Source organism: Nelusetta ayraudi, unplaced genomic scaffold (genome assembly GCF_046127955.1).
Source record: "Nelusetta ayraudi isolate G7.1 ecotype Tasmania unplaced genomic scaffold, CSIRO-AGI_Nayr_v1 ptg000079l, whole genome shotgun sequence".
In the NCBI taxonomy this organism is placed as follows: Eukaryota; Metazoa; Chordata; class Actinopteri; order Tetraodontiformes; family Monacanthidae; genus Nelusetta; species Nelusetta ayraudi.
This window is the reverse complement of record NW_027466129.1, coordinates 1,034,313-1,055,851: the sequence shown is the minus strand read 5'-3', so window position 1 is coordinate 1,055,851 and position 21,539 is coordinate 1,034,313. Positions and strand designations below refer to the sequence as shown.

The following is a 21,539-nucleotide window of genomic DNA, read 5'->3' as shown; positions in this document are numbered from 1 at the left end:
GTCTCAGAGTCAAGGATGAAACACAGCGACAGCGCCCCCCCACAGACGCCCGGATATTATTGCAGCTGCAGGTGAACGGCTGAGGAGGAAGCAGCCGGCCGGCAGGCTCGGCGTTCCCCACTTTCCAACGCTGGAATGGGGAAAAACAGGGAGCACGCTAAGCCAGCTAGCTAGCTAGGTAGCTAGCTAGGTAGCGGGCTAAAGCACGAGCTAAACACACACACCGACGTTATTGCTGTACATCCATCCTGCTGACCTCACCAACATTCCCCCTCTTCATCATCATCATCATCATCATCATCATCAGTGCTGCCGGCGCTTTAGATAAAAAAGTGAATCAAGAGTTTTGTGGCCGACATCTGCAGATACGCAATTGTTATTATTATTATTATTATTATTATTATTATTATTATTATTATTATTATTATTATTATTATAACTTGTATTTTGCGTCACGTCTTGTAAGAAAAATGCAAAAAAAAAAAAAAAAAAGACTTTTTGACAACACAACTTTGACTCCTGATTATGTAAAACAAAAAACAGATTTGGTCCCCTTGGAGAATGCAACCAACTAGAAAAGCAACCGGCCATGAGAACATGATTCATCTTCCATTTTATTTTCTTCCCCTCCAACGTGTTAAAATGATTACAGATTAAAAGTGAAGCGCATGATATGATTGGCTTTGTACTGGTTTGGTCATGACAATCTCACAATTTTTGTTACCATCATCAATATAAATTAGGGCAAGTATTAGCTAGCACCTGAAAACCGCTCTGAGGTAGTTTTATCTTATTGTATTTTTTTTTTTTTTTCCATTTCGTCCTCCCAGTTGGAAAATTAATAATCCGAGTTCCTGCGACGACAACAAGTCGATGGGTTAATTGGGGGGAAAAAAAAGGAATAAAAACAAGGTGACACCGACTGACTTTCTCACGAGTTACAGCCAGACTGGCCAGCGGCGTCCGTTTGGACCAATCAGAACAGTCGTCCAATCAGCTACATCCCTTCCTCCCCTCCCTACCAACCGAAGGCTGAAAAGCCCACTAGCTTAGCGAACAAACCAACCAACACCAAACAAAAAGCAACTCTGGAAACCACTTCTGAAATTGAGGGACCACAGACTCTTTATAAATAACACTTTTGCCGCCTGTCATTTCTCGGAACACCACCAGAGGGCAACATTTGAAATTCCCCCGCTGCACAGCATCAGATGCGAGGCACTCGTTTTGTGTCGGTTTTTGTTTTTTGTTTTTTTCCATCTCACCTGCCGCCGCGGCGCGCTGAATTTTCAAAAGTTGAAGGATCAACGTCATAAATGCAACCAGACGAGAAGATTCGAAATGAATCCGACCGGTTTGACCAGATCGCACGATCACCCGACGGGAAGAAAAGGTCACGGATCATCCCACAGCAGAGAAAACTAAAGCCAGAACACGAGTTGAGCTACAGCTACTGAAATATCCCAATCCCAAATAATACAGGAAAGCCGCTAAACCAGTGAAACATCCACGATACCGTCGCCGACGCCTAAGAAAAAACACTTTCTGCATACAAGCAAAGCCCATAAATAGCAGGAAAACAAACACACACACACGCGAAAAGTGTGTCGACGAGAAACTGCAGGTAGAGAAAAAGCCTTTAGAAATCTCTATATGTACATTCATCATCATCATCATCATCATCAGAAGAAGAAGAACTGGGAAAATACGTTTCTAACTCTACCAGCTTTTCTTTGACTTTCTTTTACCACGTCCGAGGGGTCAAAGGTCAGACAGACGTAAAAGAGCAACGACTGGGTTTTTTTTTCTTTTCCGGAAGGGAATCAAAGCACAAACAGAAGTTGGATTAACGAAGCGATCAAATAATAAAATAAAATAAACAATAACAACAACAACAACAACCTGCTCCGTTAAACAACATTAGCTTATATTTGATATGATATTTAAAGATTTTAACAAAACCAGCGGCTCCGGGGCCGTTTCCAGGGGGAAAAAAATAATGAAACATGCAACATGTGAGAAGACAAAAAAAAAAAGAGGCCAGTTGTCGAGAGTGAAACGTGATCCTGCGACGCCCTCGGCCTTTTCGCTGGCGGTCGTCGTCACTCGACAACATTCTTGATTTGGCTCGTTTCTAACAAGCGCAGTTCAGCTTTTGCCCAAAAAAGAACAAACAAAAAGAAAAAAAAGATGATGAAAATAAAAAATAAAAATGCTCTGAATGTTGATATGTATAGTTGACGCCTCACTGGCGCCCCCTCAAGTCTCGGCTTTGGAAATGGAAAATGATAATCAACTGGTCTGAGCTGCAAACAACCGACCGACCAATCAACCGAGACCTTTCCACACATTGGCTCCTCCCACTCAACCTCGCCGCCCAGGTTTGCATAATGATCAGCTGAGCAACCATCAGCTCTCTCTCTCTCTAATATGATAGCAACTCGTCAAGAAAAGCTGCAAGTGTTTTTCTGACCCTGAACACAACAGCAGAACGCCCCTGTAATGCAGCGACGGCCACAAATGTCCATTTCTTTAAGTTTAGTGCAAAAGCCCCCCCCAACAATTGTCCAACAAATATACGTATATATTGTGTAGTTTCCTCTCCAATGCCGTGGTGATTTCACTCATCTTAAGGTGCTGCTAAAAGGTCAACCATGCAAAAACCAGTATATAAAGCCGACGGGACACCAGGATGTAAACCCCCCCATACACAGACACACACACACACACACACACATCCATTTGGCCAGTATTGATATATATAAAAAAAGGACATCTTTTTTTTTTTCTGTTACCAAACACGGAGGCTCTAGAATCAGAAAAATACAAAACTCCATTATAATCTGAATGTTTTTCTTTTTTTTACATTGTGATCCGACGCTTGGCTGAATGAATTAGAAACTTTTTCTTGTCTTTCGACTTGTGCTTGCGGGTCGTTTTATCTTTTTTTTTTTTTTTTTTTTTTTACTTTTTTTCTCTCCAGTGGTTTGAACAGTCTGACGAACAGCACTGCCATGCCAGGAGTGTGAAAAAAAAAAATCAAGGTGTCGAAAGAAAAAGAATAAAACGAAAAAAATCAAGGTGTCTAAGGAAAAGAATTACAAACGGAGGTGCAAAAGGAAAAAAAAATATCAAGATAAAAAAAAAGAAGAAAAAATTGAAAGATTTTCTATGCAATTCCAGGTGTCTCAGGGAAAAGCTCACAGGTGCATAGAATCCGAGGAAAAGCGACTCGGAAAAGCGAAGAGAGCGTGACACACACACACACACACACACACACACACACACACACACACACACACACACACACACACACACACACACACACACACACACACACACACGCAAAACTGAGTGCAGACGTGTCACAGCGTCCCAGAAGCCTTTGCTCCTGGCCTGGCCTGGCCGGGTGGTGGTGGTGGTGGGGAAGTTTTGGGGTAATTATACAGAAATGGCCCGCGCTGCGATGTTACCATCACTCTTTAACAGGTAACAAGAGGTAGAACACTGGGCCATTTCCATGCAATTACACCAGCGTCGCGCAGGGCAGGAAGCCCCTCCCACCACCAGCACACTGCGCACCGACAAACACTACAAAAAACAAAAGCCCAGAAAAAAAAAAGTGCATCCAGATTGACACGCTGCTGCTGCTCCACCAGCACCATCAGAACAACAGCGACATCACAACAGTAAAATATCAAGTAGCTGAATCTCTTTCTTTCTGTTGGTTTTTCTCTCTCTTTCCTCTCAGAATGCCCCAACAAACACAGTCAGTCAGATTTGTAGTCGAGTTTACAAGGAGGGAGGGGGAGGAGGAGGAGGAAGAGGAGGGAGGGGGGGTCTGATAAAGATAGAGCGACAAAGAGAGAGGGAGGGAAGGGGGGAGCAAAGGCGCCTGAGGAACTGAGATGGTTCTGACAGCCACGACCTGCACCTCCGCTTGTGCTTCTAACAGAGCGAGTTGTCATCGTCTTCGTCACCATCATCGCGAAAAAACATTTGTAATCTTGTTTGGCGGCGAGAGAGAGAGAGAGAGAGAGAGAGAGAGAGAGAGAGAGAGAGAGAGAGAGAGAGAGAGAGACAGGCTTCAGCCAATTATCAGGCCAGGAAAAAAAACAACAAATGACCACATAAATACTACGGCGCCCCCTAGTGAGCCCTCAAGAAGAAAACACAGAGGAAAGACGACCAACACGCAAAACAACAAAGCACACACACAAAAAAAAAAATACTAGTTGGCTATTTCTAAGAAAACAAAATAGAAAAAAAAAACAAAACACCTAATTCATGACGAGATGCCCCTCCCCCTCTCCCCCCTTCCCCCTCCACGGCCCAACCTCTTGGTTCAAAGTGATGCATAGTTAGGAAATACGGGCAACTTTGTAACAGCAGCCCGGCGGGGTTGGTTTTGGGAAAAAACATCCATTACAATAATAATAATAATGATAATAATAATAACATTAATCATTAATAAGCTGTAGAAAGTCTCTGGAGTAAAGGCAAGAGAGGATCTGAACTTTGTGTGAAGGTTGTTGGTGCAGCGTAGAACCCAGGAGGGCAAACTGGTCGCGTAAAAGACAAAAAAACAAACAAAGAAAAACTCATCATGATCATCATCATGATCATCATCATGATCATCATCATCAGCTGAAAGATAATTAAAAAAACAACAACAAACACACAAAGTCTAGAGACTCACAAAAAAAAGTCCTTTTTGCATAATGACCAAAGCGTTGTGTTGCTTTTGTGCTTCCTGGAGCACCAATCAGATTCTTCCTTTCTTCCTGTCTTTGTATTTTGATCAAGTGAGAGATGTACATAAAAAAACAAACCAAACCAAACAAAAAAAAAGATGCTGCAGCCGTCGCTCTTCATCCAGTCAGACGCCCCGAAACACGCAGACACGCCGCAAGGAGGCGACACAAAACAAGAGAAAGGGAAGATTCAAAAAAAAAGAAGAAAAGAAAAGACAGGAGTAAAGAAAATATCAGCCTTGAAATCTAATGAAACACAAGTCGGCTCTACAAGCACATTTGTAACAAACATGATTGGAGGGGAAAAAAGAAATGAGACGGCGGCAAGGAGAGAGAGAGAGAGAGAGAAAGAGAGGGAGGGAGAGAATCTCTCCATCGCGACAGAGAAAGCGGCTCAGAAAACATTGTGAGGTTCTCCTGGGTTCTCTGGGAGCCAGTCCCAACCCCAACATTTCTTGGCAAGACCACTGGGGGGCGCCTGGCGCAACCCTCGACTAGAGAGGAGAGGAGAGGAGGAGAGCAGGAGGAGAGGAGAGCGCCACCACCAGGGCAAAGGGCGTAGAATTGTTATTAAAAGAACAAAACAAAATGCCAGTATTTGGCATTGAAAGAGGGGGAGGGGTCAAGGGGTCAAGGGTCAAATACTGATGACCCATCCCCCCAGAGGAGGTGGGGCTTGGAAAGAAATGGCTAGAGAGATGGGGGGGGGAGCGGTCTCAGTTGGCACTTCCGTCCGTCTTGATTGACAGGCGCCGCCCAGCTCAGTGCACTTGGCTGTGATTGGCTGATCATTTGGAAGAGAATTGGTGGTGGGGAGGGGGGAGGGGAGGCCGTGACTCCACCCTCACTGGGTGGAACCAACGTCTTTTTTCACCTTCCACAATTTGGAACTAATTTCTTTTTCCTCTATTAGAAACAAATCTGAACACATTTAATGCACAACATTGGAAAAAATAAAATAAAATAAAAACTCTTCCCGCTGAAAACCACCAGAGGGAGAGACTCTTGTTTTTTTTTTTGTTTTTTTTTGCATCTTACAGTCTAATTGCTGGCTTGTTTCGGGTCAAGGGTCAAAGGTCGAAGGCTCAAGTAACAACAGTGGTGGACGACGATGACGTCCGGTTGGACTGGCAGCTCTGCTCGCTGGTGGGAGGGGGAGGGGCCGTGGTTGGGGGAGGGGTCGGGTGGGGGTTGCATTTGTGTGGGTCACCTGGCCCCAGACCAGTGGGTGGTGCTGCTGCTGCTGCTGCTGCTGCTGCTGCTGCTGCTGTTGCTGCTGCTGCTGCTCAGGCGAAGTACATGGTTCTCAGGGTGTCCTGGTGGATCTGCACGGCCTTGGCCAGAGCCTGCTGGTCCCGGCCGTTGCTCTGGCCTGAGGTGTGGCTGCCCTCGGCGCTGTGGGGTGGGGTGGGTGGGGGGTGGGGGGACAAGAGAATGTGGTGAGGGTCCACATTCTTGAGGGAGGGAGGGAGGGAGTGGGTGGGGGCTCAGAGGCCCAGGGCTGAGCACCATTCCGAATGTTTTTTTCGACGCAATGCCGATTCCGATTGCATAGACAGCACAACGTTTTTTTTTTCCCATTTTACTGCTGATTCAAATCAGGATTTCCTCCAAATAATTTTCATTTGAAAGTTTGCCGGTGTCTTTGGTTCCCGCCTATATCACATGAAAGCCAATCAGCAGCTGCTTTTTAGATTGTTGCTTCCAAATGATTATTGGCTCGCAAAAACAATGAGATTTACTCTCTCGGAGGTATCGGAATTTTTGCACTGAAAAACTATTCAATAATTGGTTATAATGAATATTATTGCATTAAATGTATTATTAACAATATGATGATTTATTATTGTTATTGTTATAATTATTTTTTACTAATATTATTATTTTATAATAATATTATTGTTATGTATGTTTTATGATACTTGAATTAAAACAATATTCTCCAAGAACGATACCGGAAATGTGTGTTTGTACTGCAGTGAAACTTGTGACAGTCGCTGATGTACAATATAATAACTATTTGACCTTTTAATTACATCGATTTTTAATTCTTATCAGCTCTCACAAAAGTGGGCGGAGATCGTTTTGTACTTTTTTTTTTTTTTTTTTTACATACCTGTCGTGCTCTTTGTCCACCAGGTGATACCGGGCCCGGAAGGCCACCAAGTGGGCGTAGTAGGCCGGAGCCGGGATGGAGACGGAGCGCGTGCAGCGCACGTAGGTGTGACACAGCTGGTAGGTGAGGACCTGCAGCTCGTCCGACGAGAAGTGGTTGTCGTCCCAGAGCACGTGGTAGTGAGACGGCCTGCTGGTGCCCTGCAGGGGGGGGAGGGGGAGGGGGAAGAGGGGATCAGTGGGTCAACCAACCAACCAACCAACCAACCAACCAACCAGCAGCTGCTGGGGGACGGGGGGGTAGGGCTACAACCTGCACGCGTCCTCACCTGGATGCCGGCGTGACTGCACAGGTAGAAGTCGAACTCTGAAGGATGAGTGATTTTGGTGTCGACTGTGGTGCCGGCGGGAATGTTGCCGCTCTTTCCAACCTGCAGGGACGCAAAAGCATTGTTTGACTTGTGACAGAAAGACGGCCTTCGAAGCGCAGATCCATCGGGCGAGAGTTTTAAGTTAGCCTTTTGACACAGTTAGCGTTAGCCGACACTGAATTAGAGAAGATTGGTGCTCTGCAAAACACTCCGTGCAGACTAAGCGCACGACTGAGACGATGCAAATGTTGCAGATTTTGACAGCATACAGCCTCTGTATGCTGTCAAAATCTGCAACATTTGCATCCTTAGAAATATGGCAGTACAAGATGGCAGCTAACTGGGAGCAAGACCCTTGATCTATGTATGTTCTTATTTTTTGTATATACATTTCTGGGAAGTACATTAAGCTTTTACCAATATAAAAATCACAAATCAAGCCAAATATTTCACACTGGACCTTTGAAAGGCCATTATCATTGTAAAACACCGACCGACAATCGCTGGAAAACAATCGTCAGCCCATCAGGCACAAAAGTGGAAAGAAATTCACTTTAGTCACAAATTTTCCAACCCCCCCGCCCGCCCACCGTCAATCACGTCAAACACTGACCCTCTCGTTGCGGTCCATGCAGAAGAGCCTGGTGTGATGCCTCTTCTGCACCACCACGAAGGTGATGCCCGGCTGGTAGTCCTTCTCCAGCTTGATGCAGGCCTCGCGGATGGCCAGCAGCTCGTGCTGGAGCACCTGGACCCGCAGCAGGTGAGAGAGAAAGAAAAGGACCAAGTCAGCACCGGCAAGTACCATAGGCAACCAAATTATTATTATTTTTTTTAATTACATACTTACGAACCATCAGCCTACGACGCAAGCACATAACGTTTTTTCGTTTCGTTCACCAGCTGGCAAACAGTGGCACGAGCTAGCTGGGAAAACGCTAGTTCACTTGAGTGAGTGTGTGCTTCACAGCAGGAATTAATGAATGACGGCGCCTGCCGATACCAGCGTTGAAACTGAAATGTAACTCTTCCACTGGTCACTGATAAACTGATTTTTAGGTAGTTTAAGTAGTTAGAAATCTGTTGAAGGTATTTAACTGTGACAAAAATTGCATAGAATATTTAAATTGTGACACAAGACACCTGTGATATTTTCTTATGCTGAAAAATAAAACTACATTCCAGATAAATGTACTAGGTGTCATTATTTAAATCTAATCTAGTATAATATAATTCTTAAAAAAACATATGCTGTACAGAGTACAAAAGTACAACACAGGACTGGAGATTTAAGCAAGTTAGGTTTAACAGAAGTCCAAAATGGTGGTGAGAAATAAAGAATATAAACATGATTGATTGACTAATGGGAAAAAAAAAAAATCAATAGATGAGTCGACAACAAAAAAAGGGCCGAGTTGCTGTTCTGGTCCTGAGCCTCACCTGGTTGAACTGGCCCTCGGAGATGCCGTCGCGGTAGTAGATGATCCTGGTGGGCTTGAAGCGCGTGGACTTGTAGAACTGGATGAGCAGCTCGCGCACCATGGTTGCCAGGTCCTGGATGATGTCCTGCCGGTGCTGCTGCACCCGCACCGTGGCGCAGTACCTGCTGGGGTGGGCGTCCATGCTGCCCACCACCTGCAGAGCCAGGGTGGGAAACGCCGAGGTCAGTGGATTTCTGGTGGTGTGTGTGTGTGTGTGTGTGTGTGTGTGTGTGTGTGTGTGTGCGTGTGTGGGGTCACTTACAGCAGCGATGGAGGGCTTCTTGCCGTCTCCTGCAGGAGGGTGAGTGACATCAGCACCCAGGAAGATGACAGGCTGCTGGAAGACCAACGGCCTGGAGGAGAGAAAAACCACAGGTGTCAACCACACACACACACACACAAAAGGTGGCAAAAGTATTCACATTCTGTACTTAAGTATGTTGTGAAAGGGATACAAAGACCTAAGTAAGTAAGTAGGTAGGTAAGTACTTTAGTAAAGGTATGGTTTAAAAAAAACAACAACTTAGGATTAATATCTTTTTTCTTAATATCTTATTCGTATATTTTAAGCACAAAAGCAATCAGTAAGTTTTTCCAAATGTAAGGGGTAGAAAGTACAGATATTTGTGTACATGAAACCAATGAAGGGTGTAAAAGTATAAGGTCCTCAGGAAATTACTCAAGCAAAGCACAGACACCTGAAAAATCTACACAAGTACAGCAACAAAGTATTTGCACACGGCTGGCCTCTAGGAGGCGTGGTGACCCCGAGCAGCTCACCTGCCCTGCGGGAGGAGGATATTGTTGACTCCGCCCAGCTTGACGTTGATCTTGAGGCAGAGGTTGGAGAGGGTCTGGGGGGTGGTCTTCTGCACGTTCTTCACCTGCACACACTGGGTGGCCATGCCCAGCACCGTGTCGCCCACACGCTTCACCTCGGCTGCAGCAGCAGGAGAGGGCAAAGGTCATTCAAGGAGGAAGAAACACCATGAGAGCTGATGGGTGGAGGAGGAGAAGGAGGCAGGAGAAGAGGATGTGGTGGAGGAGGTGAAGGAAGAGAATGTGGTGGAGGAGGTGGAGGAGGAGGATGTGGTGGAGAGGGAGGAGGTGAAAAGGCAGGAGGTGGAGGGGGTGGATGAAGAGGAGGAGGAAGATGATGAGGATAAAGAGGAGTATGAGGTGGAGAGGGAGGAGGAGGATGAAGAGGAGCTGTGATTGGCTGAGACTCACCGTAGACGGGCGTCTTGCCCGGCAGGATGACCACCACCAGCTGCAGACCCTGGTAGGTGTACTTGAGGTGGCGGAACATGGGCTCCACGCTGTCCGCCCCCTGGGCGTACTTGCAGAAGCAGGGTTGACCCTGGATGGGCATCCCAGCGTCCCTGGAGATCTTCCTCAGCTGGTCGGTGAAGGCTCTGGGACAGGTGGGGGAGGCGGGGCAACGTTAGGACACGCCCACCATCGCCCTTGGCGGCTTTTCCAAGGTGGACTTCAACTTACTTGAGGAGCAGTTCGGTGCACTGCCTCTGGGGGGCGAAGCAGGCGATGGCCCACACCTTGATCTCAATGCCGGTGTGGAACTGCTTGTTCCTCATGTCCCACACGCCCTGGATGGGCGTGGCTATCGCCTTGTTCTGCAAGGAGGAGCGAGAAGGTGAGTGCACGGCGGCGCTGGTGGTGGTGGTGGTGGCGGGAGGGAGGGGGGAAACTCACCCTGCCTCCGTACAGGATGGAGGGTGCCTGCAGCACGCGGCCGTTGACCTCCGTCATCTCGTCCCGCACCATCACGCCAAACTCCCGCACGTACGGGTCCGTGTTGAAGTTGGCGCTTCTCATCTGAGGGGAAGGAAGGAAAAATAAAAAAATAAGGTAAATTAAAAAAAAACACATGGCAGAAGAAAAAACAACTAAAAGTTAATACAAACGTATGAACTGGTCCAATTGTCAGTGCTATAACTGTCTAGGCACAATGCTAAAGATGTCTCAGTGACCTACACTGGTGCCACAATGTAACATTTGCTGTGTCCCCCTTTTTTCCCCTCAATATGTACTTACTTAAGTCATTTTATTTCTATTATTTATTGCGTTGCTTGTCTTTATTATTTAAGTTACTTTGTTTTGCAAGAATAAGAAGTTTTTGCATAATGGAAAACTTAAAAGTATTTAAAAAAAAAAAAGTTAATACAAGAAAATTCAAGGCTTTGATTTTTTTTCCCCCTCGGTTGTCGAAAGCTGATAACAGTGAGCAATAGCTCATAAAAACAACAACAACGACGACAACAACATGTTTTCATTGTAATCCAGTCCCTTTAAAATCAAACATCAATATTAGTCACAGTGCACTCGTAGGTGAAGGTCCTCAAAGTGTCGGTGTGTGTAACTTCCTAAAGTCTCCCTTCTGATAAACAAGTGTGTGTGTGTGTGTGTGTGGGAGAGAGAACATCTGCTCTGTGGGAGTGTTGGAGTGTTTGTTGGCATATTAGCAAGTTCCAAAGTCTGTCAGCAGCAGGTTCAGCAGTTGCGTGTCGGCGTGTTGCATTTTTAAAAAACACAACGTTGACATTTTTACTTTTTTTGTTTTAAAGTGTTTTTTTTCTTACCAGTTTGCTGATTTCGTCCTGGCGGTCCGGAGCCGAGCGGGCCGTGGCCCGGATCATGGTGGAGGTCTGATTGTCGGTCAACTTCTTGATGCAGCGCTGTCCCGCCACAATGTTGCACACCTGCAGAGAGACACACAAACCCAATGTGATGATGATGAAAATTAGGAAAAAACAGAATGTTTATGCAACTGTTTAGTGAGTGTAAATAAACGTGGAGACAATATTGTGATTATTAGGCGAATGTAATTGGTTGGTGGTGTGTCCAGGGATTTTTTTTCAATGTAAAAAAAAGTGCTGTGGCTCAAAAAAGGTTGTAAAACACTGCTTTCAACTCCTGTTAGTGATCGGAGCTGCAACTGCTTCTGCTTCTTCTGCTGCTTACCTCCAGAGGCAGGTAGGTGTGCTTCTGCTCCTGGCCCACCTGCAGACAGGGCAGGTGCGGGTATCTCAGCATGAGCTTGTATTTGTCCTTGAAGTATTGGGCGACGGTGCACTCGATGGTTTGGCCGTTCTCCTGCTGCAGAGGGAAGCTGAAGGGTGGCAGAGAGCAGAAGGTCAGTTCTTCTGAGAGAGAGAGAGAGAGAGAGAGAGTTTCTTGCTCTGCTTGGAGGTGCGACAGAGCGCCTTACGTCTGGTGGCTGGCGGGTCTTCTGGTCACGTTGCACACTCGGTACTTCCTCTTCATCTGCCCACAGTGGGTGATCTCCACTTTCAAGCCTGAAATAAAAAGACGCATGCAATCATTCCACAGATGACAAAGTGCACAGGAACTTAAGCTTATTCCATGTGTTCATAGGATTCTACAAACAGTCCTTAAGAGTTAGGGTTGGAATTTGAATTGGATTGAATGGTTTAACGGTGGCATCCAGTGGCTTTTCCGAGCGGCTCACCTTTGATTTCCTTGGTGAATTTGACTCGTTGCGAGTCCGTCAGCGGCTTCTGTTGCTCCTCGATGCTTTTAAAGTCCAACACCTCGCACATGAACTCAATGACAGGCTGGGCTTTGTAGAACGCAGTGGCCGACACTGAGCAACACCAAGAGAGAGAGAGAGAGCGAGAGAGAGAGAGAGAAAGGTCAGCTTCAGAGACGCACCGTCACCTCACACAGCTCCTCAAAGAGACGAAAGTCGATGAGCTCACCGTCGATGTTGAGCATCATCTTCCAGAGGGACGGCCGGACCGACTGGTGGAAGCCGAACCAGACTTCGCGGCCTCCACCCAGGGGGTTCGAGCAGCCCTCTGAGGGGGTGAAGAAGGAGCGGCCCACTGGTGTGTACCTGCAGCAAACAACCAGGTGTGTCGCAGTTTTTTAAAACCCAAACCCAACCCTCCAACACCTCCGACTCGGACAGACGTCCCAGAAAGCGCGACTTCTAACGACAAAGGAAATCCTCCCAATTTATTCAGAGATTTATCAGGAATTTGACATCTACTGTACCTCATGGAGGGCAAATGTCTCATGACCACGTCCAGGGCCTGCACCGTCTCGAAGGGCACGCTGGGCAGCCGTCCGGACAGAGCCTCGTGCAGATTCTGCAGGCTGACGCAGGAGACGCCCTTGATGGAGACCTTGAAGCTGCGGTCTTTGCCTTCGCCTGGGATGGTCACCTCCAGCTCCACCTGCGTGAGGGAGGGGTGGGCGGGTTGGAGAAGAGCGACGAGGAAAGAGTTCAAAAAGTCCAGACAAAGGAGATCATCTTCTTCGCCACTTTACATTTCATTAAGGTGCAAAAAAAAAAAAAAAAACAATTTCTATGTCAGCATTATGTAGATAACTGTTCATAATGTTGTCTTTTTTTCTTTCTTACTATAAATAGAGAAAGCAAGTCTTTTTAATGAATACAATTTTCCTTCTCTTTGCACGATATTGCTGCTGTGATAATGCAGATTTCCCCAGTGTGGGATTAATAAAGGCAATCTATTTCATTCTATTCTATTCCATTCTATTCTAGGATGAGTTACTTTGTCTCTCCCGATGGGCAGCGGCACGGCCGTGTAGAGGTTCTTCCTCCCGTCGTACACCGGCTTCCGGTCACCAAAGATTTGGGTTTTAAAGTGTTGGACCATGTGCTCCACAATTTCACTGAACAACAGAAAAAAAAACACAAGCGAGAAGACAAACGTCAAAGACGAACTGACGGCAGATCCACCAAGAGTCTGTGGAGGAGGAGGAGGAGGTGGAGGAGGAGGGCAAACACACACCGATTGACCCTGCGGGGACACTTGTCAGGCTTGATGTCGACGTCGTAATGGTAGACTTCCAGTTTGGGGATCTCCATCTCAAAGAAGTTGGCCTGCAGCTTGATTGTCCGGCCCATGGTGCCAAAGTCTGGCCGCGACGGAGGCTTGAACACATATTCTGGCACCGGGGAAGATGGGGGATCTGAGGCAAGCAGGTGATTGGACACGGATTAAAAAAGAAAAAAGAAAAAAGGTTCTCTTAACAGGCACAACTTTACTGTGAAATGTTGGAGAAGTCACAGGAAAACATGCTAAAGACAGAAAGCTTTGTGTAAAATATGCACTTTTATTTTGTGTTCTGTGCTAATTGGATGGCATTTTGCTTTAAAAGTCCAGTGTGTATGTAAAATTTGTCTTGACTTATGATTTTTGTGTAGGTAAAAGCTTAACATACAGCCCATAAACACATTAATAAAAGTGTATACTCGTAGTACAAAAACATGAATTTGGTTTTCCTCCCCACAGAACGGTTCTCATATAAATAAGAGCACACATGGAGCAATGAGGGTCTTGCTCCCAGTTAGCTGCCATCTTGCATCGCCATGTTTTTTAAGGAAGCCGTATAACAGTGTCCTCTATGCGAAATGTGCCGTCAGGTGTGATACCTGAAATTAAATTTCACACACTGCACTTCTTACACAGCCAGCTGTTGTGGTCACATTTTTTTGTTTCCTGTTTTCTTCAGACACATTATTGCAGTAAAGGAATATTGTGGCCGTGCTCGGCCGCCCCTGATTAAACTCCAATCTTCCAGCCCGTCTCCAAAAAATTGCACGTTGACCATCTGTTCTTTTCCGTCGAGCACCCGGCCGATCACACACGGCTGAGCCCAGTATCTGCGACTTCAGATGGAGCGGCGAGAGCGACACTCTCCATCCCACCCCACCGAGATCAGCTGCCTTATCTCAGCTTTCCAGCTCCGTTTGGTCAAACAGAATAACACCCATAAAGTGGAGCAATATATAAATACAGCGGGCGCAAAGAGGCGAGCTCCAGTGAGTGAATCCATTCAGAAACACTGGTGCGTGCCGCAGTAATTCAGTCACACATAGCATCAACTACGTTCCTCTTAAGTGAAACTCTTTAGAAATGACACACACGAGTTGAGTTGGTTGTTATCTGCACACCAAATATGGCAAAAGTCCTACCAGAGCTTGGTGACCCAGTGGAGCGGGTTCCCTCAGGCATTTCAGAAGCTACAAGGGACATAAAAAGAGAGAGTAATTAACACTCTAATAGTTGCGCGCGCGTGTGCGCGCACGCACACACACACACACACACACACACACACACACACACACACACACACACACACACAGTAAAAATAAAACACACAGTTCTGGCAAATATGAAGCCGAACTTTTAGAAATATTTTCTACCCGATCAGAGATAAGAGATCATTTTGCTTCTTCTTTTTTCTTTTACACTGGCATTACATTTCACCGAGACGCCCACTCTGGCTTCTCTTATCACTCGCACAACATCGTCGGACACAATCAGGGACAACTTTCTACAAACTCTTATCAATGAACAAACAGAAGCAACAGCGGACAGGCGTAGACTGGGACCCCAGCTGCAGCCGCCCCAGTCTGCACTGATAGCAGACCTTCATCGTGCCAATTCATACAATATGGCTAATAATACAGCTCATGCAAAAAAACACAACACAAACAAACCTCCCCAAAAAAAAGAAAAGGGGATCTAAGGTTGACATAAACAGATTGTGATGTTCGCAGAGAACTTGCGCGCACATCTATCTCACATTTATACAACATTGAGGATTGTTATGAAAACTTCAGACTTTTTGATTGCTTTTTCCTTGTAATGGCGACAAACTTTTATGAGAGTCTTCTTTAAATAGGGTCATAACGGCCGTTGACAATAAATTTAATTTAGCACATATAATTTGGACAGCTCAAGCTAGTCGTGGCTAAGATTGATGATGAGATTAAATAGCATGGTTGGCAGCTGAAAAATCACACAATATTGCACTATGTATCAAATCCGAACATAATGGGAACAAAGTCTAGTGCATAAAAGGGCGCGTAGTTTACTTGTTCACGTCGAATAAACTTTGGGGTTTTGTGCAAATTCAAAGTAAGAGGGGGGCGAACTAAACAAGTTAGGCGACGAGCCACGGCTGAAGCTAACTCGGTTAGCAGCAGCAGTAGCAGCATCTTGTTGCACGCTGGCTAAGCCTGCCCCTTGGCTAATGCCGCAACTTAAGACCGGGACGACATGTTCTCCATCAAATTACGGCGATGAACGATAATAACAGAACGCCAGTCTGCTCAATTCAATTTAACTCGAAGCGAAGAGGCAGCGGGTGACAAAAACAAATTCCCACAAGTGCAAGCTAGGTTGTGTTCCCGCGAGCCGCATCGCTTAGCCGATGCTAAGTCGCTAGCCGAAGCACTTACCACCAGCAGAGGAATACATTTTGTCGACTTTTTTAAGCGTGTGCCGTGGACGTATGGACACACTCCGCTTTATCTGGGCCGAATTCCGCACAAGCTCATACGTGGCCGAAAAGTCCCGGTAGCTACAGGAGTGGGAGACGAAACCTCCGACAGAAAAATACAGATATTTTAGTTATCCGAGTGGTAAATATTTGGAGTGTTTCATCCTCGGCACGGCCCCATCCCCCCAACACACACACAAAACGGGAGCCGAGCGAAGAACATTAGCACTAAGGAGGGCAAAGCCGGCCGAGAGAGGGCCCTCCCACCTACTTCCGGTTTGGACGACTTCTCGCCAGTAGCCTCGAACTTTTCAAATAATACGGTTAATTGCACCTTTTTTGTTATATTATACGAACCACATACGCCGTGATCGTTAAATCAGTTATTGTTGTTGTACTGAATCATATGCTGTTATTTTTATTTTTAAAGTGAGTGACGTTGAACTGTTGTTCCAACTCCATACACAAGTCTCTACTGGTGTTAGGTCTGATGATTTTTAAAAAAAGAATATTGACAACAGAAAGCATTTAGCGTGAAATCAAAAGGTAATCGAAAAATTTCCTCGTTTTTAACCTTCAACAGAAGTGTTTTCATGAGTTTTTTTTTTATTTATTTTTTTTAACGTTTCCAAAGAATTTGGGATTCATAGAGAGAATTTATATTTTGTTCCACCCAACTCCCTCTAATTACGTACAGATAAAGGGGGAAGTAGTCACTACGTTCCACACTCCAGCCTAGTAGGTGGCGGTAATGCGTCTATTAAGTTGGTTTCCACCCGCCTAAAACAAAGAAGAATAACAAGAAGACACGAACTCTCTTGTTCGCCGGCGCGCCTCTTTGGTGACGTGACCACGCACGGAGCGCGCTTTCAGCGGCGACCCCGAATTCAAATGGAGGGAAAGCAGCGGGGTTTAAGATTTCTTCCTGACAAGCGGGAAAACAGCCGCTGCGCGTCTCAGAGCCGCCGTGTGCCCTAATAAAAATCTCTTAAGTTAAGGAACTTTCCCGTAACGTGAGAACATCCGGGAGTAAAAAATAAATAAATCAAGTTTATAAACGTGTCAACAAACAAGACGTCGCACAGGAAGGTGTTCCTCGTCTCGATGCCGCCGCTTTGGACAGCACTTCCGGGGTCAGGTAAAAGACCAAAAACCAGGGACAAATACTGACAAAACACAACGTGCCAATTAAAATTTTTGTGATTCTAACGTTTCTCGAAAAGAGTTGAACAAAAAACTACTGATATCTTGACGATGTCTAGTTATTCACCCAAAGAGATAAACGCATTTGAATTAGACGCCATTCATATAGTGTCCCGACGATGGCGCCATTACACAAACATTTCCCAGCAAATATTTCCAACGTGAAGCACAATATAACTAGTTTCTTCCTAACGCTTAAGGTTACTCATCTAATATCATTTTTGTTTGATTCGTCATCAAGTAATTTCTTCTCACTGGTTCATACCCCCCCCCCCCCCCCCCCCGCATAATGTTAATTTGCCTTTTGCAAGCTTGATTTGAATCAGGCAAATCAGTAGTTGTACTGTTTGGTCGTTTGGACATTTCTACTAAAACTTACTCCTTTATTTTTCTTCTGTCTTCGTTTTCCTTCCATTGTTACTTACACCTCACATTTGCTTAGTTTAGTTTAGACCGTTTCGTATATATTGTTATATATTATGTTTAATTGTTTATCTTTGTACATACGGTTGGATTTCATGCAGTAAGACCAGCCATTCTATTTATTCACCCCGTCCCACTTATTGACTACATATACAGTGTTTTTTGCAGTTTGTGCGGGTATACTGTATGTTTATCACGGATTAGTGAAGTTAGTTTTAGAGTTTAGATATTTAAGGTCCGCCCGAGTTTAAAACGCGGTTCACCAGTCTTCCCACTGGTCGGCGCCCTTCACCACCCAATGCATTGATTTGGCGCTTTCGGCACGAGTTTTTTTTTTTTAGACGATACAAGATAAGATTAAAATCTTTAATAATCCGGATGAGGAAGTTGGACAATTTGTGGACTATTAAATATGTCAGTCAAAGAGCAGTGGAGTGAGTCTGAGAGGGAAGTGGGAGGGGGTGGGGGGGTCTCGCTGAAGGAGGAAAATTGAGCTCTGCCAAAATAAAAATAAAAATAAAATGTTACATTTAATAGGAATAAATAAAAATACTGTTGTGATTAGATCTGATTTAATATGGCGCGAAACATATTTCGACAATTTGTTCTCCTCGTAGTAGCAGTAGTAAATTTGATTTAGCCCACATGACGATTGAAACGCGGGTCTGGTTTAGATTATTCTGTCTCTGCTTATTTATGTGACACGATTGAAACATTTTCTCGAGTTCATCATGTGATTTAAATGGTATTTGATTTGATTTTATTACATTGTAATGCCACTATTATGTTGTCATTTTATGTTCTATTAAACGCGTTAAGAAGTAAATAAAAACAAAGGGAACATGGGGATAAAGGGGGTCAGTTTTTTGTTTTTTATTTTAATTTTTTTAAGCAGTAGGCCTTCTTTTTCAGGAGTGGGGGTGGGTAATCCCCAATTATTTATTTCTCTTCAGATGCCACCCCATCCCAACACCCCCCACTCCCCCCCACCCCCCGCTTAATTAGCCCCATTGATTGATCGCGTATAAAAGCGCAACAATGCAGCCCGGGTGGTTCCCTCCCCCTACCCCGACCCCCTCGGTAAGGAAGCTGCTGGCGGAGTGAACTGGGTGTAGCGGAGTGAACTGGGTGTAGCTGCAGTGTGTGCGCACGCCGCGGCCAATGGAACCAGATCCTCCCTGCAGTGCGTAAGAGCAGCATTTAGGATTTAACCAAGTCTTTGCTGCGGGGCTGGCGCTAGTCTTCAGCAGAGCGCAGCCTTTCGACCATGTCAGTGTAGTTTTTCACGCTTCACTTTGGAGTCACACCGCCGAGGCTTTTTATTTTTTTTTCTTCCCTTTTTTTCTTTTCGTTTACATTTTTTTTTGTTTTGTTTTTGTTGTTGTTGTTGGTGTTGTTGTTGTTGCGTTTTCTCGCCGATCGAAATCGAAACGCGCGCCTTTTCCCGAGTTATGACTGGAGTATTCGACCGGAGGATCCCTAGTGTGAAACCCGCCGACTTCCAGAGCTCCTTCCAACTCTCCGCCACCATGCACCATCCGTCTCAGGAATCCCCCACTTTGCCCGAGTCGAGCGCGACGGATTCGGGCTACTACAGCCCCGCCGCCGCCGCCGCCGCTGCCGCTGCCGCCGCCGCCGCCGCCGGGGTCCCTCACGGCTACTGCTCGCCGAGCCCCACCTCGTACGGGAAGCCGCTCAACACGTACCAGTACCAGTATCCGGCCGTCAACGGCTCCGCAGGGAACTACTCGACCAAAAGCTACGGCGACTACAGCTCGTACACGACCTCCGCCTACCACCAGTACGCCGGGACCTACAGCCGAGTACAAGCGCAACCGAGCCCGCAAGGTACGGGGCCCTGCGTGCTCTCTTTACCGGGAGGAGCCTTTTAGTCTGTTTTTTTCTTCATAGTGAGGCTTCCGAGCGGTTGTTTGTTTTGATTTGATTTTTATTTTTTTTAAATCGTGTTGCAAAATGATTTAAACGCTCAAATCTGTTATAATCTCAATTTTAAAAAATGCTGAAAGCCAATTCTTGAATTTATGTTTTTAAAATGTGTTTTTAACCGCAACGTTATTAGTTGATGTAATTTCATTTTAACAATCGCGTCAACCCATATTGCTTCAAGTGGATGCGTGTGGCTCCCCCCCCCCCCACACACACACACGTTAAGATTAATTATACGGGCTATTTTATATTATTGTAATTATTTCTCTTTTACACATAATTAAAAGGCTACGTGCAAGGTGGCTGCTTTGTTTTTCACAGTGCCCCCCACCCCCATTTTTAAAGCAGAAAAGGAGATCATCGAGCCCGAAGTGAGGATGGTAAACGGGAAGCCCAAGAAGGTGAGGAAGCCGAGGACCATCTACTCCAGCTTCCAGCTGGCAGCCCTGCAGCGCCGCTTCCAGAACACGCAGTACCTGGCGCTGCCAGAGAGAGCCGAGCTGGCCGCCTCGCTGGGTCTCACGCAAACACAGGTGGGATGTTTGTTTTTGTTGTTGTTGTTGTTTTTATGGATATTTAAATGTTAATGTTTTAGTTGCTTCGTACACGAGGAGCAATAATTAGTTCATGCGCGTCCTGACGCACGCACAGCACTTCATCCATTTTCTGTGGAATTTTCCGCAAAATAAAAATAAAAAATCTCTATGTGTATATATATTTTACGGTCTTGTTTTCTGTCTCGCTCTCCAGGTGAAAATCTGGTTCCAGAACCGGAGGTCGAAGTTGAAGAAGATTATGAAAAACGGCGAGCTTCCCCCGGAGCACAGCCCGAGCTCCAGCGACCCCATGGCGTGCAATTCTCCACAATCCCCGGCCGTGTGGGACACGCAGGGCCCGTCCAGGCCGCACAGCCTGCAGGCGCAGCAGCAGCAGCAGCAACAGCAGCAGCACAGCATCGCCACCACGCCGTCTAACTTTTTGGAAACGCCGGGTTCGTGGTACAGCAGCTCCCACCTGCAGAGCCCCAACTCGATACCGCACTCTTTGGCTCTGGGAGCGGGGACGTTATACTGAGAGAAGAGCAGCGGAGCTCCAGTCTGCCTGCCTGCCTGCCTGCCGTTCCGAACCAGTCTTCTCCCTCCATCCCTCCCTCCCCCCACCCCCGCAACACCACCACCACCTCCTCTTCCTCACCCCACATCTTCTCCCCCACCTTCTATGGGACTCGTGTTCACATTTCAGAGGAATATGCAATGTATTTGATGACGGTCCTATTAGAAGAATACGTGTAAAATGTGTAAATGTGTGCATGTAATTTATTGCATTTTTTTCTTGCGGAAGACTATTAAACGTTTAAATGGAAAAAAAACAAACACTGGAAGTGTGAGGGCACCTCCAGCCTTGCATCTTGAATTATTTAGACGGGAAAATCACGGCAAAGACTCGCGCATGAGGTGGTGAGCCGCCGCGTGCTCAATCACTGTTGCCGTCGCCGTAGTTTGCAACACACAATTTTAGTCACAATTTGTGAACTTGGTGCGTGATTTGCGCTTTTTTTCTTTTCTTTTTCTTTTCTTTTTTTTTTCTTTTTTACATTTCAACGCGCGGATAAATGCTGTTAAAGGGGGGCCTGAAACCATGTGCGTCTTTCCCCCCCACGTGGGCCGACACTCGAATAGCGGTGATTTACAGTAAAAACGTGCAAATTTGTGGCTCTTCTAAGATTAATTCAAATTAAGTTAAATGGGAAATAATGACATCGTAAATTTGTATTACAAGGCTGCGACGTCTTTCCCAATCAGGCTATTATACTGTAACTGCAGAGTTGAGTTGTCGGATTTGCCCCGCGACGGTGCAGAACCGTGTGAAGTGATTTAGTTAATGTACTTTTAATGCAGTGGCGCCAAAGTGTTATTTTCTAATAATGCCACAAAAGTTTAAAT

General features: G+C 45.8%; 2 protein-coding genes across 2 annotated transcripts; one reads left to right on the top strand and one right to left on the bottom strand.

Moving 5' to 3' along the window:
- Positions 1-783: 783 nt before the first annotated feature.
- Positions 784-16,241, bottom strand: ago2 (argonaute RISC catalytic component 2). Its single transcript, XM_076044407.1, has 20 exons — positions 15,983-16,241; positions 14,711-14,758; positions 13,524-13,704; positions 13,284-13,404; positions 12,760-12,941; positions 12,462-12,598; positions 12,212-12,346; positions 11,951-12,038; positions 11,704-11,851; positions 11,322-11,441; positions 10,435-10,557; positions 10,222-10,355; positions 9,952-10,136; positions 9,502-9,661; positions 8,984-9,074; positions 8,681-8,875; positions 7,854-7,988; positions 7,199-7,300; positions 6,871-7,070; positions 784-6,149 (listed from the first exon to the last, which is right to left on the bottom strand). Exons 1-20 carry the CDS (start codon positions 15,999-16,001, stop codon positions 6,041-6,043), a joined length of 2,613 nt encoding a protein of 870 aa, XP_075900522.1. The 5' UTR covers positions 16,002-16,241; the 3' UTR covers positions 784-6,040.
- A 1,905-nt stretch (positions 16,242-18,146) lies between these two features.
- Positions 18,147-20,969, top strand: dlx5a (distal-less homeobox 5a). The gene is made up of 3 exons (XM_076044409.1): positions 18,147-19,497; positions 19,945-20,129; positions 20,347-20,969. Exons 1-3 carry the CDS (start codon positions 19,101-19,103, stop codon positions 20,668-20,670), a joined length of 906 nt encoding a protein of 301 aa, XP_075900524.1. The 5' UTR covers positions 18,147-19,100; the 3' UTR covers positions 20,671-20,969.
- The last annotated feature ends 570 nt before the right edge of the window (positions 20,970-21,539 follow it).